The sequence below is a fragment of the Panthera onca genome, chromosome A1 (assembly GCF_046562875.1).
Source record: "Panthera onca isolate mPanOnc1 chromosome A1, mPanOnc1 haplotype 2, whole genome shotgun sequence".
NCBI lineage: Eukaryota > Metazoa > Chordata > Mammalia > Carnivora > Felidae > Panthera > Panthera onca.
In genome coordinates this window covers 29,795,495-29,818,371 of record NC_138339.1, presented here as the reverse complement: position 1 = coordinate 29,818,371, position 22,877 = coordinate 29,795,495, and the positions used below count along the sequence as shown (strand labels likewise).

The 22,877-nt window shown below is 38.2% G+C and overlaps 1 protein-coding gene across 6 annotated transcripts in view; it reads left to right on the top strand.

The window, feature by feature from the left end:
* The window catches only part of CPLANE1 (ciliogenesis and planar polarity effector complex subunit 1), a 138,912-nt gene that overhangs the window by 97,369 nt on the left and 18,666 nt on the right, over nucleotides 1-22,877 (top strand). For 5 of the 6 annotated variants that reach the window (XM_078445049.2, XM_078445044.2, XM_078445057.2 and 2 more), the window contains 6 exons: nucleotides 1,153-1,406; nucleotides 4,856-4,940; nucleotides 8,344-8,508; nucleotides 12,032-12,062; nucleotides 12,601-12,732; nucleotides 21,837-22,002. In XM_078445049.2, coding sequence (XP_078301175.2) covers nucleotides 1,153-1,406; nucleotides 4,856-4,940; nucleotides 8,344-8,508; nucleotides 12,032-12,062; nucleotides 12,601-12,732; nucleotides 21,837-22,002 — 833 coding nt within the window. The remainder of the gene's footprint in view (nucleotides 1-1,152; nucleotides 1,407-4,855; nucleotides 4,941-8,343; nucleotides 8,509-12,031; nucleotides 12,063-12,600; nucleotides 12,733-21,836; nucleotides 22,003-22,877) is intronic. The other variant, XM_078445033.2, reaches the window with a different exon arrangement.

Genomic DNA, 22,877 nt, shown 5'->3' with positions numbered 1-22,877 from the left:
AATAAATAAACTAAAAAAAAAAAAAAGAGATTCTCTCTCTCTCTCCCCCTGCCCCTCTCCGCCACTTGCATTCTCTCTCTCTCAAATAAAAAATTAAAAAAAAATCTGTGTGGAAGATGGACTACGTGAGGGCAAAATAGAGATACTAATTGGCGTCTATCTATTGTGAAAGCTTCACCTAAGCAGTGGTAGTAGGAATGGAGATTTTTTTTATTTTATTTATTTATTTATTTATTTTTTTTTTTTGAGATTTTGGTTGGTAATCCTCAATATTCGGTGTTACTTTGGATCTGAAGGAAAGAGAAGAAGCTTGAATGACTCTCAGGCCTGTGGCTTAGGAACCTGGGTGAATGATAGTGCTGTTCACCAACCTGGGGAATCAGGAAGAGGGAGCAGGTTGGAGGGGCAGAGTTTCGATTGGTGTGCTTTTGGGACAACCCTAAATGAGATATCCAGGACACAGGGCTGGAGCTCACAAAGGTGCCATGTGAATTTGAGAGTCACCTGTGCATCAGTGACATCACCCAGGGAGAGTGGGCAGGGTGAGAAGAAAAGTGAGCAGAGATTGGCACCCTGGAAATACTGATGGGTCAGAGGGGCAGGTGCAGAAGAGAAGAACAAGAAGACAACTAAGATGGAAGACCAGTAAGGGGAGGAAGAGACCCAGAAGCCAGAAAAAGGATGCATTTAAAAAAGTGTTTCAAATTTGGGACAAGAATCAATTGACTTGAAGAGTAAGGGAGAGTCATTGGCTTTGATATTGGTCTTGGGAGGTTTGGTGTTAGCCTAAGATCCCATGTAGAGTTGGTAATGGCCCACAGCAGGCCTGGCTTTTACTGTGTGACATTGTTGGTTTTCAAGTAGAGTTTTTGAAAAGTCAAGAATATTAAATAAAGTTGCTTTTTGAGGAAGCAGAGGGTAAAAGTAACATTCAAATTGCCTTGTATACGGAGTCCTATGGTAATAGTAATACTGTTACATATTCTTATTTCACAACAGACAACTCTCAGAAGTCAGGAAGCTGAAGTGTTAGAAAATTTCTGAAGGAATGTTTTGTTGACTTAAACTGAGGTCTTCAAAAAAATTAGATCATCAGCATCTACTTCTCCCTTAATTGTAATCAATTCTGATATTACCTTTATTACTATTTAGATATGCTGAAGCCAGATTGCCGATTCAAAGAGCAGAGCTCAAAGTCATCTGCCGCAGAGGAGTATCTGCTCTGGGAGCTACTGCGGGATGTCTCTGCGGCTCGTCCCGCACAGAGCTCTGCAGCTCGCCGGCTAGAGCATCTTACGTCTAAGCTTCAGAAAATTGATGAACAACTGTTAGCAATAGAGAACATTGCTGAAAACATAGAACGGGATTGCCCCAGACAAAAAGTGCTAGATCGACATTGTGATAAGGTAGACTGTCTTTTATTTTAGCTGTTTGTTTGTTACTGAGTTATTAGATTTTGGTGTGATGTAAGTTTGGATGGACATTTGATTTTTCAAAATAATGGGAAATTAATTAATTAATTAATTAATTTATTTATTTTTTGAATTTAGGGTTTCTCAACCTCAGCATGACTGACATTTGGGCCAGATAACTCTTTGTTGTAGGAGGCCGCCCTGTGCATTGTAGGATGTTCAGTAGCATAATAATAATAAAAATGTCTTCAGATGTTGCCAAATGTTCTTTGGGTGGCAAAATCACCCCCAGTTGAGAACCACTGCCTTAAACTTTTAAGAAGTGAACCAGTGGTTCCTACCATGAAAAGAAATAGTTGAATTAGAAAACAAGAATGTGGTTTTAAATGAACCCTGCCCTTAATTATCATTTTCTTCAGCAAGATTTTTTTTTAACTTTACAAATATTGTTGTCTTTATATTTGGAATTCTCGGTTTCTTTTAAATATTTTATACAATGGGAATAGTAGTCCTTAGATGGTTTCTGTATCTTTAAAAAATACTCATGAGAAAGAGATTATTTATGTGTATTATCATGGTAGTTAGACAAGTAGAAAGGAAGTCTTAAACATGAATTAATTATTTTGCACAAACCTTTTTTTTTTAGGAAGTAAAATTCACATAAAATAAAGATTAAGGAACTAACAGTAAAAATATTTTGAGTGTGTAAAAGCCTTGTATTGGGAAATGCAAATTGGTCTGCAAGATAAGAATTCCATCACTGACTTACCTAACAAATATTCCAGGCTGCTAGCAGGTTGAGATTTTAAAAGATGTATTTATTAGGTTTATAGTATTTCTTTAATTCAAACACTTAACACATATTAAAAAGTTAAGATTAAACACATGTGAAATTACACTGAAAAAATACGAGGTAGGGCTACTATTAAGTAACATTATTATGATGTTTATTTGGTTGTTTTCCTTTTTGTTTTTTTAACCCAGACTTAAATATATCACTTCAAAATGAGGGTTAAGTTTCAGAGTCATCTTTGGAACTCCTTATTTCAAGGAATCGCTTGCTTTATGTCCTAGTATATTAAGCATATCTAAAGCCAAATACGTTACTTAGCCTTGAATCTAGTCTTAATCCTGGCTTGCTCCAGAGTCCAAGAGTTTGTTCCTTCAGTAAACGTTGAGCTTCTGCTATATGCTGGGCCATGTGCTAAGTTGTGGGAATGGAAAGATAAACAAGGCATACATAGTCACTACTCTCAAGCAGCTTAGAATCTAACAAGGGAAGACAGATGTATAATATGCGTATGAACAGGGTGCAGTGAGAACAGTATGGGACACACGACCTGTTGTGACTAGAGAAGTGAGTGAGTGAAGGGGTAGCATCAGAGAAGGCTCTGTAGAGCTTACTCTTGAGCTGATAATGAATTGATATTCATCAGTGAGATAAGGAAAGGCTGATGGGACATTGTGAGGTAGAGGTTGATGGTACTGGGCTTTAAGACATCTGGCAGTAGAGGTAGGTAGGGGCAGGTAAGGCATGATGGAAAGTATTGTTTTCCATGTCAAGTGATTAGGATTTTATCCCATAAATAGGCAGTAGGAAACCATTGAAGAATTTTAAGCAGTGAAATGATATGATCAGATACTCTGGCAGCAGTGTGGAGGGGAGATTGGAGAGGATAAGACTGAGAACAGGGAGATCAACTGGGTCACAGTGGTTCTAAACTGACTCATTAGAGTCATCTTGGGGAACTTGTTAGAATTGCAAACTTATGGCCTCATACCCCTGAGATTCTGATTTCAAGTAATCCTAGGGTGGGACCCAGGAATTTGTGTTATTAGTAACCTTCAAAAATGATTCTTATGTAGCTAGCTCTGTAATTTTTGTAGTTAGCTCTATACTGGGTTTACTGATTGATGTTTGAGATCCACTGAATACCAAGCCAAGAAGTAACAATAACCTGAACGTTAGCATTGAGGATGAAGGGAAGGATGTTGCAGGACTCAGAGGGTGATCGGTTGTGGGAAGGTGAAGAATAGAAAGATCACAATGGTGTCCAGATTTTGAGCCTGGAGTCATTTTCCAAACTAGGGAAGAAGTAGTATGTGTGTTTTGGGAGGAGGGAGGCACAGTGATTTCAGTAAGAAACATGTTAAATTTGAGGTGCTGTGAGATTAGTAGGCAGTTGGATATATGCTTCTGGAGCTTAGGAGCTAGATTTGGGTTGATGGTACAGATTTTAGAGTCCTTAGGAGGAAGTTCGAATCATAATAGGGCATTCACCCAGAGAGAGTACACTGAATGAGGAGTAAAAGAGGATAAAGGGCAGAATTTTGTGGGTGCACAAACTTTTAAAGATGAAGATTCAACCACAAAGCTTGAGAAGGAACATTCTGAGGTAGTAAGAGACTCAGGAGAAAGCAAGCCAAAGGAAGAGTTTCGAGAAGGAATTTCCACATATCTGGATCCATTACATAAAAGGACAGATGTGTAAGTCGTGATCTTTTTCAAAATATACATGGCAGGCCTACTGAATCTGGGGTGGTAGGGTATGGACAGAGGAAGGGGCAGTGGCTTGGCAAGGGGAAGGGTGCAGATCACACACACGTATTTTGAAAAAGTTCCTAAAAATTCTGTAACCGCTCCCCTCTCGGCCCAAGCCTTTTTTAACATTGGAGGACAGGGATTGTGCCTTTTGCTTGGCACATGTCAGGCATTTGATGAATGTTTATTTAATGGCTATCTTTGCTCTCTCAGTTTTAGATTCTGACAGTAATAAAATCACATTTATATAATAAAGACTTATCACCAGAACAGTTAATAATAATTGTAGCACAAGCTTGGGAGACAATTTCAAAGGAAGAGAGGTTGCTCAAACTCCAAAAGTATTTAGTCTGCTAAGGTGACTACTTGGAAGGAGCTAGCACTAATTTAAATGAAATGTTGGGCATATTGTTTTAAAATATTCTCATCCTGTTGTAATGTACACATAAATACAGAGGTTTTGACTTGTGTATTTTAATTAATAGAACAGACTGTAAGCCTGGAAGAGGCAGAGGGATACTTTTGCACAAGTGCTGACTAGGGGCTTTGAAGACCTAGGTTGAGATCCATATTCTGCCACTAAGAAAGTCACTCAATTTCTTTGGGCCCTCTTCTCTCATCTGTAAAATGAAGGTTTTGTCTAAGTGGTAATTCACATTCCTCCCCAGTCTAAAATTATGTGATGCTGTTTTCCTTAGGAAAGGTTAAATCATTTAGACTACAAATAGATAAAAATTTCCTTCTCTTTATCTGTCCCCACCATTTAGCTCTTACTGGATGTAATCCCATTTCTTTCACTTGTTCCCTTAATATTTAAAATGTACATAAAATTATTTAACAATGTTGTGAAATTATCAAACTAAAATTTTCAAGTTATTTTTTTGTATGTGTTTTTCTACAGGGTGCATCCTTAGACCATATTGAATTGTCCTCTGGTCTTGAATCTGAAAAAACATCTGCTTCAAAAGCCACTGGTATTTTGGAAGGTTTGTGTGTGTGGTGGGGGGAAAGCAGGGGGGCCTGACCTTGCTCTGAAAGGGGAAGCATTGCCCTTGGGAGTGCCAGAATTGGGGACAGTTTTCATTTGTGAGCTGAAGCCATCAGTCCCCTAATTGTTAGATTAGGATATTTTTGTGATCATGTGATTGGCTCCCACCCATGCCATTTTTTCCTGAGAAGCCAGTGCTGTAAACTCCTAGAGTGGGGCAGCACCAGCCACACACTCGCTGAGGGTGCACACAGCTTTGTGCTGTGGTTGCTCTTTGTCCCTGGTCATCTGCAGAACTGGAATTTGAGGTTCTGATTAAATGGCCAGGCAGTGGTGAGATGGTATGTTTTTGCATTTCTCATTGAAATAATGAAACGAGGGTACTTAAAAACTTTTCTACTATATCTATAGTTGTTATAGTCTTTCATTCAGTCTTGTCAGCAATGTAATGCATTTTTTAAAAACAGGCTTTGGTTTGTTGATTCTGTTTAATTTTTTTTTAATGTTTATTTTTGAGAGAGAGAGAGAGAGTGCAAGTGGGGGAAGGGCAGAGAGAGGGGGACAGAGAATCCCAAGGAGGCTCTGTGCTGACAGCAGAGAAGCCCAATGCGGGGCTCAAACTCATGAACTGTGAGAGTATGACCTGAGCTGAAACCAAGAGTTGAATGCTTAACTGACCGAGCCACCCAGGCGCTCCTAATTTTCTTTTTCATAAATTTCTATTCTTAGCTTTATGATTTCTTCTGTTTTTGAGGGCTTAACCTGTTGACTTTTTCCTAACTTCATTCTTTATCTTTTTCTAATGTGTGCATTTGAAGCTGAACGTGTTCTTGTAAGGACCCAGACAGGAGTGTTGATATGAACCACGTTTTGGTGTTGTTCAGATCTAAGTAGTTTGTAATTTGTATTAATATGTCTTCTTTAGGGACATCTGGGTGGCTTACTCTGTTAAGTGTTCAACTCTTGGTTTTGGCTGAGGTAATGATCTCACGGTTCGCTTGGGTCTCCATGCTGACAGCACAGAGCCTTCTTGGTATCTCTCTCTCCCTCTCTCTTTCCTCCTCTCTCTTCCTCTCTCTGCTTCTCCCCCACTTCTGCTCACTCACTCTCTCAAAATAAATAAATAAACTTAGAAAAAAAATATCTTCTTTAGTTTGTGAAAGGGATTTTTAGATTCTCAATATTATGGGGTTAGGGCTATATTTTTAATTTATTTACATTTTCATTGTATTATGTTTGTTTGAGAGAGTAAGCACACACATACAGGGGAGGAGCAGAGGGAGAGAGGGGAGCAGAGAGAGAGGATCTTGAGCAGGCTCCATGCCCAGTTTGTGATCTCTCACAAACTGTGAGATCATGACCTGAGCTGAAAAAATAAAGAGTAAGATGCTTACCCAACTGAGCTACCCAGGTGCCCCTGGAATTTTCTTTATTTTTGGCTTATTTTATATTTTTGATACAAGTGTGTCTCAGTGTATACATTTTAAAAATTTATTCTATATGGGAGAGGAATGATTCTTTAAGTTGCAGGTTTAATGTTTGTTATTTTTCATCCATTTCCTTTTGTAGTATTGCTTCCTCCCCATTCTTTCTGTTCTGTTTTCTAAAACACCAGCTATTTGGACCTTCTCGCTTTATTCTGTCTCTTAACTATTAATTGCCATCTTTTTATCTCTCAGTGATATACTCAGGGTGATGTCATCCAATCTGTCTTTTAGTTTACTAATTTTCTCTTCCGTGTCTTCTTTGCTGTAGGATTTAATTTTTTTTTTTTTTACTGCATTCTTAATGTCTACAGGTTCTGTTTATTTCTTTTTCAAATCTATCTGTTTGCTGGATGTACTATCCTGTTCTTTTATTATGGTTTCTATGCCCTTTTATCTATTTAATGATTTTAGTAATATTTTATGCTGTTTTACTTCATGTGTGCATATTCTCAGTAGTTAAATCTGCATACTGCTCTCTTTCATGATTGTTTCTTTGTGCGATTTGTAATTAAAAAAATTTTTTTTTAACGTTTTTATTTTTGGGGTAGAGAGAGATAGAGAGCAAGCAGGGGAGGGGCAGACACAGAATCTGAAATAAGCTCCAGACTCTGAGTTGTCAGCACAGCGCCTGGCGTGGGGCTCAAACCCACACACCATGAGATCATGACCTGAACCAAAGTTGGACGCTTAAATGACTGAGCCACCCAGGCACCCCTGTAATTTTTTTTTTTTTTTTATCATGAACTTATCTTTAGGAGAGTTCTGCTGGATTGTATACACTTGTCTTTGAAGTGGTTTTGTATTTGCTTCTTGCTGTCTGCTGAAGTAGAAAGAGTTTGGGGAACAAGTTTTCCTATACATTTCTTGGCTTGGAGTTGCTTTACTACATAGATGGTATAAATTCAGATCCCATACCTGCTTGTGGCAAGACAGAGATTTTGATTTCTCAGAGTTGACTTATTTTTCTCCCATCTACCATTCAGGAAGATAGAAAACTTCTTTGCTGCTTCTCCATGGTTTTTCTTATCCTCATTTTATGGACAGACCTATCCTTTAGTGCTCTAGGCCATGTGAAGGTAGCTCAGTTCTCCCCGCGGCTGATGGCAGAAACCACATCTCCTGTTTCTCTATGGACTATCCCAGCATCCTTCTCCATATATTGCCCAGCTTTGATTCCTTTTTCTTTTCTGGCACTGAGGGATTTCTTTATTTACAGGGCTTGTTTGCATATTAATCTATTTATTTTATTTTTTAATTCCTTTTAAGTAGGCTCCATGCTCAATGTGGGAGTTGAACTCACAACCGCATGACCTTGAGATGAGGAGTCACATGCTCTACTGACTAAGCCAGCCAGTGTCCCTAATCTTTTTTTTTTTTTTTTAATTTAGCATTTCTTCTGTGTTTTTATAACAGGGTATGAACCTGTCCACTTCAGCTCAGTCTGCCATGTTTTCTGAAACTGATAATAAACTTAACAGTTTTGGGGTGCCTGGGTGGCTTAATTGGTTAAGTGTCCAGTTCTTGGTTTATAGCGCAGGCCATGATCTCATGGTTCGTGAGTTCAAGTCCTGCATCAGGCTCTGCTGTGACAACACAGAGCCTGCTTGGGATTCTCTCTCACACTCTCTCTCTGCCCATTCCCTGCTCACATTCTCTCTCTCTCTCCTTTCTCTCTTTTGCTCTCTTTAATTAAGTTTAAATTAATAAACTTAATTTAAAAAAAAATAAGCATAATTTTTTTTTTACTGTGAGAGAGGTTAAGTTTTAAATATATTCAATTATATCATTATATAGTGGAAAGTTATCAAAATAATACGTTGTAAACTTCTATCTGTTGCCATGTAAAAGGGTTAACTAAGTGTTGTATCTTTTTTCCCTGTGCTTTCTTTCTTCTACTATTTTCCTTTGGATTAGCACATTTCCTGACTCATAGGAATGAGGAGGATCAAAGTGACAAAGAGGAGATTTCAGAAGCTGAATTTTCAGTAACAGAAACTCATTCTAGTCAGAAAACCTGTGTATTTCCTTCTGCTGATTCAGCGGTCAGCCTTTTCAGTGGCCAGAGTACAACTTCTCCTGGTATTGTTCTTCCCTTTTTTTGTTTACACTCTTATCTTCCAATACACTATTGCTGAAGAGTGTTTACTGGGAACACAGTTGTGAAGGATTTGTGAAGCCATTTTGCAATATTTATAAATTTCGGGGCAAGGGAAGTTACAATTTGTACCATTTATTGAAGAACTGTATTGTCATCTTCATTAGATATTGCAAGGATATATCTCTAACAAGATATAATGTATGATTAGATATCTCCAAGTTATTTTAATAAAATGTTAAGTGTATAGCAACTGGAATTACTGTACTATCTGATTTTTACAAAAATTGAGAAATTCAAACTCTGCCAACATTGAGAACCTGGAGTTTTAATTATGAAAACAAAACAACAGCTGTAGTGTATTGAGCCTCTGCTGGGTCCCCGATATTGCTGTGTTACATGCATTGACCCTGGTATAAGCCTAACCTGTGAGGTAGATGCCATTATTGTCCCCATTTTATAGTGGAGGATATTGAGACTTAGAAAAGTTTAGTGCTATTTTTCTGTTTCATTTGGAGCTGGCAGTTAAAATGCTATTGTTTAGTCCTAACAAATACATTTTGTCATATGAATAATAGGTTATACTAAATATAACACTTGGGCTACTGATAGTGGCTTTGAAATATATATTTTTTAGCCCTTAGCTATTGATGGTCAAAAATGATGAATTTACTGAGGGTTTATAGTATATTTTATTATCATTTTTAAAGTTAATATAAGCAGTAAAAATGCTATTTAAAAAAACTGTTGTGTAAGGTTTATTTATTTATTTTGAGAGAGAGAGAGTTGGGGAAGGGCACAGAGAGAGTGAGACAGAGAATCCCAAGCAGGCTCCATGCTGTCAGCACAGCCCCCTGACATGGGGCTTGAACCCATGAGCCATGAGATCATGACCTGAGCCGAAATCAAGAATAAAAAGCTCAATCAGCTGAGCCACCCAGGCTCCCCAAAGATGGTATTTTTAAATGACATTGCTGTTATTTAAATAAAACTAGTAAGAATCTGGCTTTAAGTCCTGTAATTTTTTTCTCTAAGTTCTTTGTAGATTCCATTTGTGTTTTAGTCATCACGGGGAGACAATCATTTCTGCTTCACCAGGTTGTTGTGAAGATTGACTATTGTATATAAAGCACCGAGCTGCGAACCTGATTCCTTTAGGGTCTCCGTCATCGGCAGCTTTTCTCTCCCCACTTACAGGGGAGAGATGACACATGACGTTAAGGAGGTTGCAGAGAGTTCTGACTGTATGTGAGAAGCATAAACTCCATTTTATCCCAGGGAATCACTGGAGAATTCTGAGCAGAAAAGTATAATAAGGGAGTTTTGAGAAAGACTAGAATGGAGGCAGAGATCCTTTGGTGAGCTGTTAAATTCATCTGGCCTGTGAAACAGTAAGAACCTGGGCAGTGTGTGAGAAAGCGAGAGACATTCTGAATAGGCAACTGCTGTCACTAAGTGGATAAAAGAGGAGAAGGAGAAAATGAATGGCTACTTTGTGTTGTTAGACTATAGGCATGAGGATATCCTAGCTCTGATGTCAAATTCGAGAGCACCTGTAGACCAAATGTACTGGTTGAATGTGATGCTGGGGTATATAAATGGCCATATTTAGGATCCAGTTTTTTATAGGAAGTGGAACTTGATGAGAGGTTTAAGCCTGAAAAACAGATGTAAGAGCCTTTTATATAATTATATAGTTAAGAATTAGTGCATCTGTTATCACCAAGCAATATGGAAAAAGGGAAAATGCCAAAGAGCAACCTGTGAAATGTCACCCTGTAGAGAGGAAGGGGAGCCTCCCAGTGAGGGACATGGACAAGTAGACTCTGGCGAGGGATTTTCAAGAAGTAGTAAGTGGCTAACAGTTTCACAAGAATCCATAAAGTCAAGAATAAAGATTGAATTTGTTAAGGACATTGGGTACTTTCAATATAAATATGAAGAGTAGAAGAAAGCTGGCTGGGGATAGAGATAGGCTCAAGAAGCTGTAAGTATAGACTACTTAAGAATTCTGATATTAAAAGGAAGTAGAAAAATAAGATAAGAGAAATGAAGTCAAAGATCATTTCAAGATGGGGATAAAGACAAAATCTTTAATGTTTAAAGGAAGAAGAAAAGAAAGTAGGAAAAGTGAGATGGAAAGTACCAGGTTGGGGAGGTGATTCATTCAGGATTGTAATAGCTTCTTAAGTTAGGAAGTGAGAGAAGAAAGGAGAAATGTCAGTAAATGGCATAACACATATAAAGATGGATAATTAAAATGTTTTTCTCTAGTATTCAATATCTAATATAAATTAAAAAGGAAACCAAATTATTTTTTAGAGTACAGAATTTAGATGCCCTAATGGGTGTTTTCTCTTCCAAAGTTGGCATCTTAGAAGGATGGATAGTCACTCTCTTACTTCTAATGCTCAAAACCAGCTTAGATTTTCTCCTTTGAAATTGACTTGTTTCTTAGCACAGTCTTGTGGGTTTTTAAAAAAAATTTGTGAGAGAGAGAGCACAAGTGGGGAATGGGGCGGGGTGGGTGGGGGAACAGAGGATCCAAAATGGGCTCCGTGCTTATAGCAGAGAGCCCGATGCAGGACTCGAACTCTACAAACTGCAAGATCATGACCTAAGCTGAAATCAAGAGTTGGATGCTTAACGACTGAGCCATCCAGGTGCCCTTCTTGTGATTGATCTTAACGGTGGCAAATAATTTACTCACTGAAAACAGATCTAAGTTTTGGAAATAGCTACAAGATTTCCAGAGGCATTTCTGAGAAATGAGGTAGATAATCAGGCTGAGAGTCACTGTTTGGAATTAAAAAAAAAAAAAAGGAATTGTGATTTTCAAGGAATAAAGCTGATCTGTGTGTTCAGTAAATTATGAAGGCAGTCCCATAGAAGAGTTCCAAAACTGGTTTGAAAATGAACTAAGGATCAAATCATCCTGTGTAACTACTATGAAAAGGTATTTATTTGGATATAACACTTTTCTGCCCTTTGATAAAAGGAATCAGAAAAGAAATTTATAGTTATGATCTCATGGTTCAGGAGTTTGAGCCCTGCATTGGGATCCTCTGGTCCCCCCGCCACCGCCCCTCCTCACTTGCTCTCTCTCTCTCTCTCTCTCTCTCTCTCTCAAAAATAAAACATCTTAAAAAATTAGATATTCTCCCAAATGTATTACTTTTAGATCACCAGAGCTTTTTTGTTTTTTGTTTTAGTAAATTGCACTTCAGTATTTTAAACTGTGTAGTAAGCAAAGGACTGTACTTCCTAAAGTATATTATTCCGAGTACTCTGGATAGAAAAGCAATAATCTGAAAATGCAGAGAGTATTCACTACCAAATAGCTTATTCAAGAGGAGGATAAGAATACTACACATACGTATCTTTAAACCTATTTGGAGGTTTAAATATATTGCAATTTCTGGTTATATAATTTCTAAATCGGATTAATAGATGAAAGTAAAAAGATAACTGACCTAAAATTTTTATTAATAATGTTTCTTTTTTTAGGTGTGAATAACAGTGATGAGTTATTCGAGAGGTAAATATCTTAAGAATTCATTCACAATTTTACTTGAAGTTGGGCATAAACTGAGTGGAAAACTTTGTTGTTCATGTGTATGTGAGCTGCTACACTACATATTTTTTCATGGACTCTAGAAATATAATTAATTTTCACTGAGAATGGAATGTTTTAAGAAGCTGAGGTTTACTATATTACATCCTTCACTGTCTTAGCATAAGGAATTAGAATATAATAGACTGCATTTGCTACATTTCTTTAACTGCCTATATATTCAGCAGGCAGGACGGGTAGAACTGATCTCCTGAGCCTTATGTTCACTTTTTTAAGAGCCCCTAAGAAGTCACCAATTACTAATGATTAGACTTTTGCACTGAGGATCACTGGAAAGTAGAAGGAACATTAGTTCTAGGTTTATGATTTTGGTGTTTGTTTATACTCTTGGAAGGCATAGTTTTACATGTTCATTTTTTAAACTTTACATGTTCATTTTTGATTAATGTAATTAAGTTATAGATACTGACTACTGTTTCTCAAATTGCATTTGAAAATGAAGTATTTCAGTAGACCCACTCCAGATGACTGGATTGACTGATATTGCCGACATTATTGAGGACATTATAACAAAAGATGGAGTTTCCAGTGAAGAGCTCGGCTTAACAGAACAACAAGCTAAGACTATCTCCAGGTAATAATTGAATAATTCATTTTTAACCCATTTAAAATGTTTATGGTTCAAGAACATGGTTCAAAATTAGTCATATTTTATTTTATTTTAAATTTTTTTAATGTTTATTTTTGAGAGAGAGAGCAAGCAAGCATGAGTGGGGGAGGGTCAGAGGGAGAGGACGAGAGAGAATCTGAAGCAGGCTCCACGCTGCCAGTGCAGAGCCCCATGTGGGGCTCAAACCCACAGACCATGATATCATGACCTGAGCTGAAATCAGGAGTTGGTGGCTCAGCTGACTGAGCCACACAGGTATCCGCAAAATTTGCCATATTTTAATGTGATGTTTGTGTGTCACTCCTTCCCTTTCCCAACAGTAGACAGACTTGTGTATTTAATACAGCAGCACATCTGTATCCTCTGAGTTTTCCCAAGGTCTGATCACTTTATTTTTGTTGTCATTATTATATTTTAATTTATTTATTTTGATGTTTTTAAAAATTTCATTATAGTAACATAGAGTGTTAGTTTTGGACGTACAATACAGTGATCCAGCAATCTATACATTACTCAGTGCTCATCGAGACAAATGTACTCTTAATCCCCATCACTTCTTTTCACCCATCCCCCACCCACCTCCCCCCCGGTAACCATCAGTTTGTTTTATAGTTGAGAGTCTGTTTTTTGGCTTGTCTCTTTTTTTTTCTTTGTTCATTTGTTTTTCTGAAATTCCACATATGAGTGAAAACATAGGGTATTTGTCTTTCTCTGACTTACTTCACTTAGTTATACTCTAGCTCCATCCATATTGTTGTAAATGGCAAGATTTTCTTCTTTTTTATGGCTGAGTAATATTCTACTCTATGTATGTGTGTGTATGTATGTATGTATATATACACACATCCATTCATCTGTTGGTGGATACTTCTTTATCCATTCATCTATTGATGGACACTTGGGCTGCTTCCTTAATTTGGCTATTGTAAATAATGCTGCAGTAAAAATAGGGGTGCATATATCCCTTTGAATTTTTGTATTCTTTGGGTAAATACCTAGTAGTAGAATTATTGGAGCATAGGATAGTTCTATTTTTAATTTTTTGAAGAACTTCCATGCTGTTTTCCACAGTGGCTGCACCAGTTTGCATTCCTACCAGCAGTGTATGAAGGTTCCTTTTTCTCCACATCCTTGTCAACACTTGTTATTTTCTGTGTTTTTTTATTTTAGCCACTCTGACGGGTAAGGTGATATCATAATGTGGTTTTGATTTGTACTTACCTGATGATGAGTGATGTTGAACATCTTTTCATGTGTCTGCTTGCCATCTGTTTCTTTGGAGAAATGTCTGTTCATGTCTTCTGCCCATTTTTTAATTGGATATTTGTTTTATTTGGTGTTGAGTTGTGTAAGTTCTTTACATACTTTGGATACTAACCCTTTATCAGATATGTCATTTGCAAATATCTTCTCCCATTCAGTATGTTATCTTTTAGTTTCGTTGATTGTTTCCTTTGCTGTGCAGAAGCTTTGTGTTTCAATGTAGTCCTAATAGTTTGTTTTTCTTTTTGTTTTCCTTGCCTCAGGAAACATATCTAGAAAAATGTTGCTATGGCTGATGTCAGAGAAATTATGGCCTGTGCTCTCCTCTAGGATTTTTGTAGTTTCAGGTCTCACATTTGGGTCCTTAATCCATTTTGAGTTTAATTTTTTTGTATGGTGTAAGAAAGTGGTTCAGTTTCATTCTTTTGCATGTTGCTGTCCAGTTTTCCCAACACAATTTGTTGAAGAGACTGTCTTTTCCATTGCATATTCTTTCCTTCTGTGTTGCAGACTAATTGACTATATAATAGTGTGTTTATTTCCAGGCTCCCTATTCTGTTCCCATGTGCTTTGTGTCTGTTTTTGTACTTGTGCAAAACAAGTTTAGTGCAGGTTGGTAGTATATCTTGAAATCTGGGATTGTGATACCTCCACTTTTGTTCTCCATACACATTGTGAGGTTATTTGTTCTAGTTCTGTCTGTGAAAAATGCTGTTGGTATTTTGATAGGGATCGCATTAAATCTATAGGTTGCTTTGGGTAATAGGGACATTTTAATGGTATTTGCTCTCCCAATCCATGAGCATGGAATATCTTTTCATTTGTTTTTGTCATCTTTAATTTCTTTCATCAGTGTTTTATGGTTTTCAGAGTACATATCTTTCACCTCCTCAGTTAGGCTTATTCTCAGTTATTTTATTATTTTTGGTGCAATTGTAAATGGGATTATTTTCTTAATTTTTCTTTCTGCTGCTTCATTATTAGTGTATACAAATGCAGTGAATTTCTTTATATTGATTTTGTGTCCTGCAACCTTAGTGAATTCAATGATCAGTTTTAGTAGTTTTTGTTGGAGTCTTTAGGGTTTTCTATGTATAGTATCAGATCATCTGCAAATAGTGAAAGTTTTATTTCTTCCTTACCAATCCAGATGCCTTTTATTCTTTTTTCTTGTATGGTTGTGTGGCTAGGACTTCCAGTACTGTTAAGTGAATTACAGTGGTGAGAGTGGACATCTTGTCTTGTTCTTGATATTAGGTGAAAAACTCTCAAGTTTTTTACCATTCAGTATGATGTTAGCTGTGTGTTTTTCATATATGACCTTTATTATGTTGAGGTATGCTCCCTCTAAATTACCTGCTTTGTTGAAGGTTTATATCATGAATAGATGTACTTTGTCAAATGTTTTTTTCTGCATCTGTTGAAATGATCATATGGTTTTTATCCTTTCTCATGTTGATGTGATGTATCATGATGATTGATTTGCAAATATTGAACCACACTTGCATACTGGAAATAAGTCCCAGTTAATCATGGTGAATGATATTTTTAACGTATTGTTGGATTTGGTTTGCTAATATTTTGTTTAGGATTTTTTCATTTGTGTTCATCAGACATAATTGGCCTGTAGTTCGCTTTTTTTGTAGTGTCTTTGTCTGGTTTTGGTATCAAGGTAATGCTGGCCTCATAGAATTAATTTGGAAGCTTTCCTTCCTCTTTTATTTTTTGGAATAGTTTGAGAAGCATAGATGTTAACTCTTCTCTACATGTTTGGTTGAATTCAGCTGTGAAGCCATCTGGTCCTGGACATTTTTTGGGAGGTTTTTTGATTATTGATTCAATTTAATTGCTGGTAATTAATCTGTTCAAATTTTCTGGTGGTTCCTGCCTCAGTTTTGGGAGGTTGTTTCTCAGAATTTTTCCATTTCTTCTAGATTGTCCAATTTGTTGGCATATAATTTTCTATTCTCTTACAATCCTTTCTATTTCTATGGTGTTGGTTGTTATTTGTTATTTCTCCTCTTTCATTTCTGATTTTGTTTGAGTCTTCTGTTTTTTTCTTTTCTTTTTCTTTCTTTCTTTCTTTTTTTTTTTTTTGGTTGGGTCTGGCTAAAGACTTATCTATTTTATTGATCTTTTCAAAGAACCAGCTTCTGGTTTCATTGATCTGTTCTGTTGGTTTTTTAGTTCCTATTTCATTTATCCCAACTCCAATCTTTATTATTTCTTTTCTTCTACTAGGTTTGGGTTTTGTTTGTTCTCCTTTTTCTAGCTCCTAAGGTTAATTGTTTATTTGAGATTTTTCTTGCTTTTTGAGATAGGCTTGTATTGCTGTAAACTTTCATCTCGGAATAACTTTTGCTGTATCCCAAAGATTTTTCACCATCGTGTTTTCATTTTCATATATCTCTATATATTTTTTAATTTCCTCTTTGATTTCTTGGTTGACTCATTTGTTGTTTGAAAGCATATTATTTAATTTCTATGTATTTATGCTCTTTCCAGATTTTTTCTTGTAGTTTATTTCTAGTTTCATAACACTGTGGTCAGAAAAGATGCATGGTATAACTTTGATCTTTTTGAATTTAAGACTTCTTTTGTGGCCTAATATGTGATATATCCTGTAGAATGTTCTATGTGTACTTGAAAAGAATGTGTATTCTGTTTTAGGATGGGATGTTTTGAATATATCTGTTAGATCCATCTGGGTCCAATGTGTCTTCCAGAGTCACTGTTTCTTTGTTGATTTTCTGGTTGGATGATCTATCCACTAAAGTCCCCTACTATTATTGTATTAGTATCAATTACTTCCTTTATGGTTGTTATTAGATGCTTTATGTATTTGGGTGCTTTCGTGTTGGATGCATAAATATTTACAATTGTTATATCTCCTTCCCTTTCCTTCTTCCTATAAAAGGATTCTTCCCTTTATGATTATGTAGTGACCTTCTTTGTCTCTTGTTACAGTACTTTTTTTTTTTTTTTAACATTTATTCATTTTTGAGACACAGAGACAGAGTGCTAGTTGGGGAGGGGCAGAGCGAGGTGAGACACAGAATCTGAAGCAGGCTTTAGGCTCTGAGCTGTCATCACAGAGCCTGATGCTGGGCTCAAACCCACAAACCACGAGATCATGACCTGAGCCAAAGTCAGATGCTTAACTGACTGAGCCACCCAGATGCCCCTACAGTCTTTTTAAAAAATGTTTATTTATTTATTTTAAGCACGTGAGAAGGAGAGGAGCAGAGAGAGAGAGAGAGAGAGAGAGAGAGAGAGAGAGAGAGAGAGAATTCCAAGCAGGCTCCACGCTGTCAGTACAGAGCCAAACCGGGGCTAACCATGAGATCATGAACTGAGCCGAAGTCAGGAGTCAGATGCTTAACTGATTGAGTCACTCAGGTGCTACTATAATCTTTGTTTTTTTTAAAGTCTATTTTGTCCAATATAAGTATTGCTACCCCAGCTTTTTTCTTACTTCCATTTGCATGGTAAATATTTCTCCATCTTTCAATCTGCTTAGGCCTGAAATGAGTCTCTTATAGTCTCATATAGATGGGTCTTGCTTTTTATCCATTCTATCACCCTATATTTTTTGATTGGACCATTTAGTCCATTTACATTCCAAGTAGTTATTGATAGGTATGTACTTATTGCCATTTTGTTAATTGTTTTATGGTTGTGTTTGTACTTTTCTGTTCCTTTCTTCTCTTGCTCTCTTTTCTCATGGTGTGCTAGCTTTCTTTAGTGATATACTTGGATTCCTTTCTCCTTGTTTTTTACAAAAGTATTACTGGTTTTTGATTTGTGCTTATCACTTAGTCTGTATATAACATCTTATTCATATAGCAGTCTATATGAAGTTGATGGTTGCTTAAGTTTGAACCCATTCTTTACTTTTCTCCCCACCCCCAATATTTTAGGTACATTGTGTCATACTTTACATCCTTCTTTTTGTGAGTTCCTTGACTAATTTTTATACATATATGTATTTTTATTACTTTTGTGTTGCCTGCTTTTCTTACTTGTACTTATGATTTTTTTTTTGTTTCCACTCAGAGTCCCGTTTGACATTTCTTATAGGGAGGTTTAGTGGTCATGAATTCTTTTAACTCTTGCCTAGGAAGCTCTTTATCTCTCCTTCTATTGCTAATGATAGCCTTGCTAGATAAAGTATTCTTGGCTGCAGATTTTTTCCTTTCAGCACTTTGAATAGATCATGACACTCCTTTTCTGACCCAAAAAGTTTCTGCTGAAAAATCAGCTGATTGCCTTATGAGGTTTCCCTTGTATGTAACTGTTTTCTTATCTCTTGCTGCTTTTAAAATTCGCTGTCATTTTTTGCCATTTTAATTATTATGTGTCTTGGTGTGGACCTCCTTGGGTTGATTTTGTTGGGGTATCTCTGTGCCTACTGGATCTGTATTTGTTTCCCTCCCCAGATTCAGGAAGTTTTCAGGTATTATTTTCTTGAAATAAAATTTCGGTCCCCTTTTCTCTGTCTTCTCCTTCTGGGATCCCTATAATGCAAATGCTATTATACTTGATGGTGTTGCTGAGACCCTGACACTGATTTCATTTTGTATTATTTTTTTTCTCTCACCTGTTCAGCTTGATTGCTTTCTATTACTCTGTCCTCCAGGTTGCTGATCCATTTCTCTACTTCCTCTCGTCTACTATTCATTCCATCCAGTTTATTTTTAATTTCAATTATTGATTTCTCATCTCTGATTGGTTCTTTTTATGTTTTCTATTTCTTTGTTAAGGGTCTCATTGGTGTCCTTCACTCTTTTTTCAGTGAGTAACTATATGACCATTACTTTAAGTTCTCTATCAAACATATTACTTATGTCTGTTTTGCTTAGGTCTCTTTCTGCAATTTTTGTCCTGTTCTTTCATTTGGGACATATTCCTCTGTCTCCTCATTTTGTCTAACTCTCTGTAACTGTTTCTGTGTGTTAGGGAAGTCATCTATGTCTCCTGCTCTTGCAAGTAGTGGCCTTATGAAGAAGTGGTCCTGTATTGCCCTGCAGTGCAGTGTTCCCTCTTCACCAGAACCTGGCACTTCAGGGTATCTCCTCTGTGTGTTGCATGTGCCCTGTTATTGTGGCTGAGCCACTTTTTCCTTCAGTCTGTTGTCTACATTGGCTCTCTTTGCCTGCTGTGGACAGGGTTTGATTCCTGTGTTGTAAGTGGGCCAGTCTGGGGCTGCCTTGGGCTTGAGTTGAGTCACACCAGGTGTTTGCCAGAGATGCAGTGGCACCGAACAGCAGGGCACGTTCCCTGTCCTGCCCCCTGAGAAGCTTTTTATGTGGGCAGGCCCTGCAGTCAACTGAGATGTCTACCCCACGTCCACTGCTGGTACCACAGTCTGAGTGTTGCGTGTGGTTATCTTTCCTTCTCCCTGGGGCAGGAGTCACTGTGGTGTTGGCTCCTGTTGGGGCTGCTTGTATTGCCAGGCTTGTGGCAGTTTTGGATGGGCTGTGACCGAGAGCATATCGGTGGGGGTGAGTCCACAGGACAGCGCTGGGGCAGGATGTGTGCCGTTATCATGATTTGTGTGGGTTTGCCGTTGGAGGACAGCTGGAGTCGAGTCCTGGCTGGAGGGTAAGGGTCCACAGGAAAACATGGGGGTGGGTGCACTGTTAGCATGTTAGAAAGGGAGTGTCAGTGTTGCGCTAGTTCCCACAGGATTCCCTGTGTCTAGACTGGGGGGGTGGGGGATGGATGATGCCTGCCAGCTCTTTTGTTCTTGGAGAAGTCTCCCAAAGATCTTTGACCCTCCAGCACAGTCTCTGAGATTAGTAAATAAACCTCCCTCCCCTATGCCTCAGGTATTTTTCAAACCGCTGCTTCCATGCTGTATCCTGCAGGGCTGTTTCTTGTGCTGTCTCTTTAAGGGCAGGGGCTCAGTTCACCTTAGGTTCAGGGATTGACTGGGAGGACTTACAGAACTCTCGTAGAGTCATAACGACAATTACGGCAAGAGAAGCACATGCAGTAAATTCCAAGGGAAACCAGGCACAAGTTTGCAAGTATCCTCTCCCGGGGCAGTCACAACAGGACACACTTAATTCCTCCAGCAACAGGTTGTGACTACACATGTGAGACAATGTCCACCAAGGAAGCTCATTTAGAGACTTAGTTCCCAGAGATTTTCTTTGGGGCTGGTTGGGTAGGCAGCCTCTGCCTGGCACATACCGAATCCAGATTTCCAGAAGGAAAAGCAGGTGTTCAGTATAAATCACATCGTTTGTACCTGTGACCCACCTTCCATCTAGGAAGACATTCTCCTCCCATGCTGGGTGATGAGTCTGCCCCATACCCCTATCTCACACCACCTGTTTTCTTGGACCACTCTCAGTACTATTTGTGTCGGTTCGTATCATCTGAGAAGTAGAAGCCAACATGAGATTAGATGTGCAAGACATTTATTGGGAGAAAGCCTGTGAGGAGAAAGGGGGAAAAACACAGAAGTCAGAGGAAGCATCAGACCACATTGTAGCTGTGATCCAACCCTGTGAAGGAGAGAGGGAGGGGGAAGGGGAGAGGGTTGAGTAAGTAAAATCTGAGTACAGTGTTGTTCCAGGAAAGTTTCAGCTGGGTCAGTGGTGAGGTGTCAAGCCAGAGTTGCCCACCAGAGGAGTTCTGTGTCTTGCAGGAATGGGCCAGTCATAACATCCCTGCTGTGCTCAGTCATTAGCTCAGGCCAGCCCATGGGAAGTATGGCATGGGCATGAGTTTGAGGCTGGATTCACAAGGGCAGCCGTTTTAAAGTCAGCTCTGTATATAAGTTTTAGAAGTGATTGAGATAATCCAGGAATAGATGATGGGTGAAGAAGCCCAAAACAGAACCTTTAATCATTTTTCTTTCTTTCTTTATTTTAGAGAGAGCAAGAGTGGGGAAGAGGGGCAAAGGGAGAGAGAGAGAGAGAGGGAGGGAGGATATGAGAGAGAGAGAGAGAGAGAGAGAGAGAGAGAGAGAGAATCCTGTTCAGGCTCCACACTTAGCATCAGCCCTGATGGGGGTTCAATCCCACGACCTGGGATCATGACCTGAGCCGAAATCAAGAGTCGGTCTCTCAACCAACTGAGCCACCCAGGTGTCCCCCAAGAGAGAACCTTTAAAGACATTAAATTGAAGTTGTGAGCAGAGAAGAAAGGAGCCAGCATAGGAAGCTGCACAGTGTTTTCAGAGTTAAAATAAATGGCCCAAGTAAGAGAGAGTTTAAAGCAGAAAATAAAAGCCAGTTTATTAAATGTTATAGAGAAGTCCACAGGATGAAGAGGCTGTTGGTGAGCTCTGAGATCATTTTCAGTGGATTTCAGGGAAAAGGATGGAGCAAACTGATAGAGATCTTAATGTATCCTACTTTTGAGAATGGGCAAAATCTTTCCAAATAGGGGTGCCTGGCTGGCTCAGTCAGTGATGCATACATACGACTCTTGATCTGAGAGTTATGAGTTCAAGCCCCATTTTGGGTGTAGAGGTCACTTAAACAAAATATCTTGGGCCACCTAGGTGGCTCAGTTGGTTAATTGTCCAACTCTTGATTTCTGCTCAGGTCATGATATCACGGTTCTGAGTTCGAGCCCCACATGGGGTTCTGTGCTGACAATGGAGAGCCTCCTCCTCTGTCTCTCTGCCCCTCCCCTGCTCATACTCGCTCTCTGTCTCTGTCTCTCTCTCAAAAATAAATAAGTAAACATTAAAAAGTCTTTCCATAGAAACAGTATTTATTTGTGATACTACTTGTATCCATAAAAAATTTAAAATCAAGTGATGTCCTGACTGTGAAATTTCTCAGAATTCAGCATTCTTCTGGTAGACCAACACAAAGACCTGAGAAGGAGAGAAGAGAAATTCAAATGTGGATGAAAAGAAAACGAAAGGAAAGAATGGCGGAATACTTAAATGAGCTGGCGGAAAAGAGAGGGCAAGAACATGATCCTTTCTGCCCCAGGAGCAATCCAGTAAGTTTGTAAAATCAAGGGCAATGGAATTGCCACAGAATATGTGTAGTTTTTCCCTGGAAATTAGTCAAGGAAAGGATTAACAGACCGAAAGGATTATTAGAACAGAAATGTTACCATTTTACTTAAGTCAGAAAATGTTAAGAAATTACCTTAACAAAATGTAGCAAGGTATTCTACAAACCATGTCCTCTTGAACTATTTTAAATATTTTTTTTTACCCCAGGTTAATTATGGCTGTGGCTAATTTGGCCAAATGAAGATGTTGAGTGATTAGGTGACCAGTTGGAGCTATTCCCTTAATTTTCAATGAGAGTTAATAGCAGTTGAACAACTGACTGTGTGTATAGTAAAGCCATTTTAAAAATCAGTCTTCTGGGGTGCCTGGGTAGCTTGATCTGTTAAGCATCCAGCTCTTGATTTTGGCTCAGGTCATGATCTCACGGTTTGTGAGCCCTATGTTGGGCTCTGCACTGACAGCGTGGAGCCTGCCTGTCCTCTGCTCAATCTCTCTCCCTCTCTCAAATAAACTTAAAGTTATAAAAATCAATTTTCTATCCATAAGTTATCTACAAAAAATAAAGTGTAAGGTCCAGTCACGTACCAAGGGTACTGTGGTGTGGTGTGTGTGTTTGTGTGCGTGTATGTGTGCGTTTCAGCTAGCCTTTATCAACATTTATTTACTGAGCCTTGACTGTGGACATCACCGTTTTCTTCAGAAGTTGAAATAAAGCAATTTTACTTTATAATCTGAAATATCATAATAGTACTTAATTTTTTCAGCATCATTAGGGAAATAACGTTCTATAAAAGTATATTTTCCAGATAAGGCTGTCACATTTAAGCACCAAATGGTGCAAAAGTAGGTGAACTAT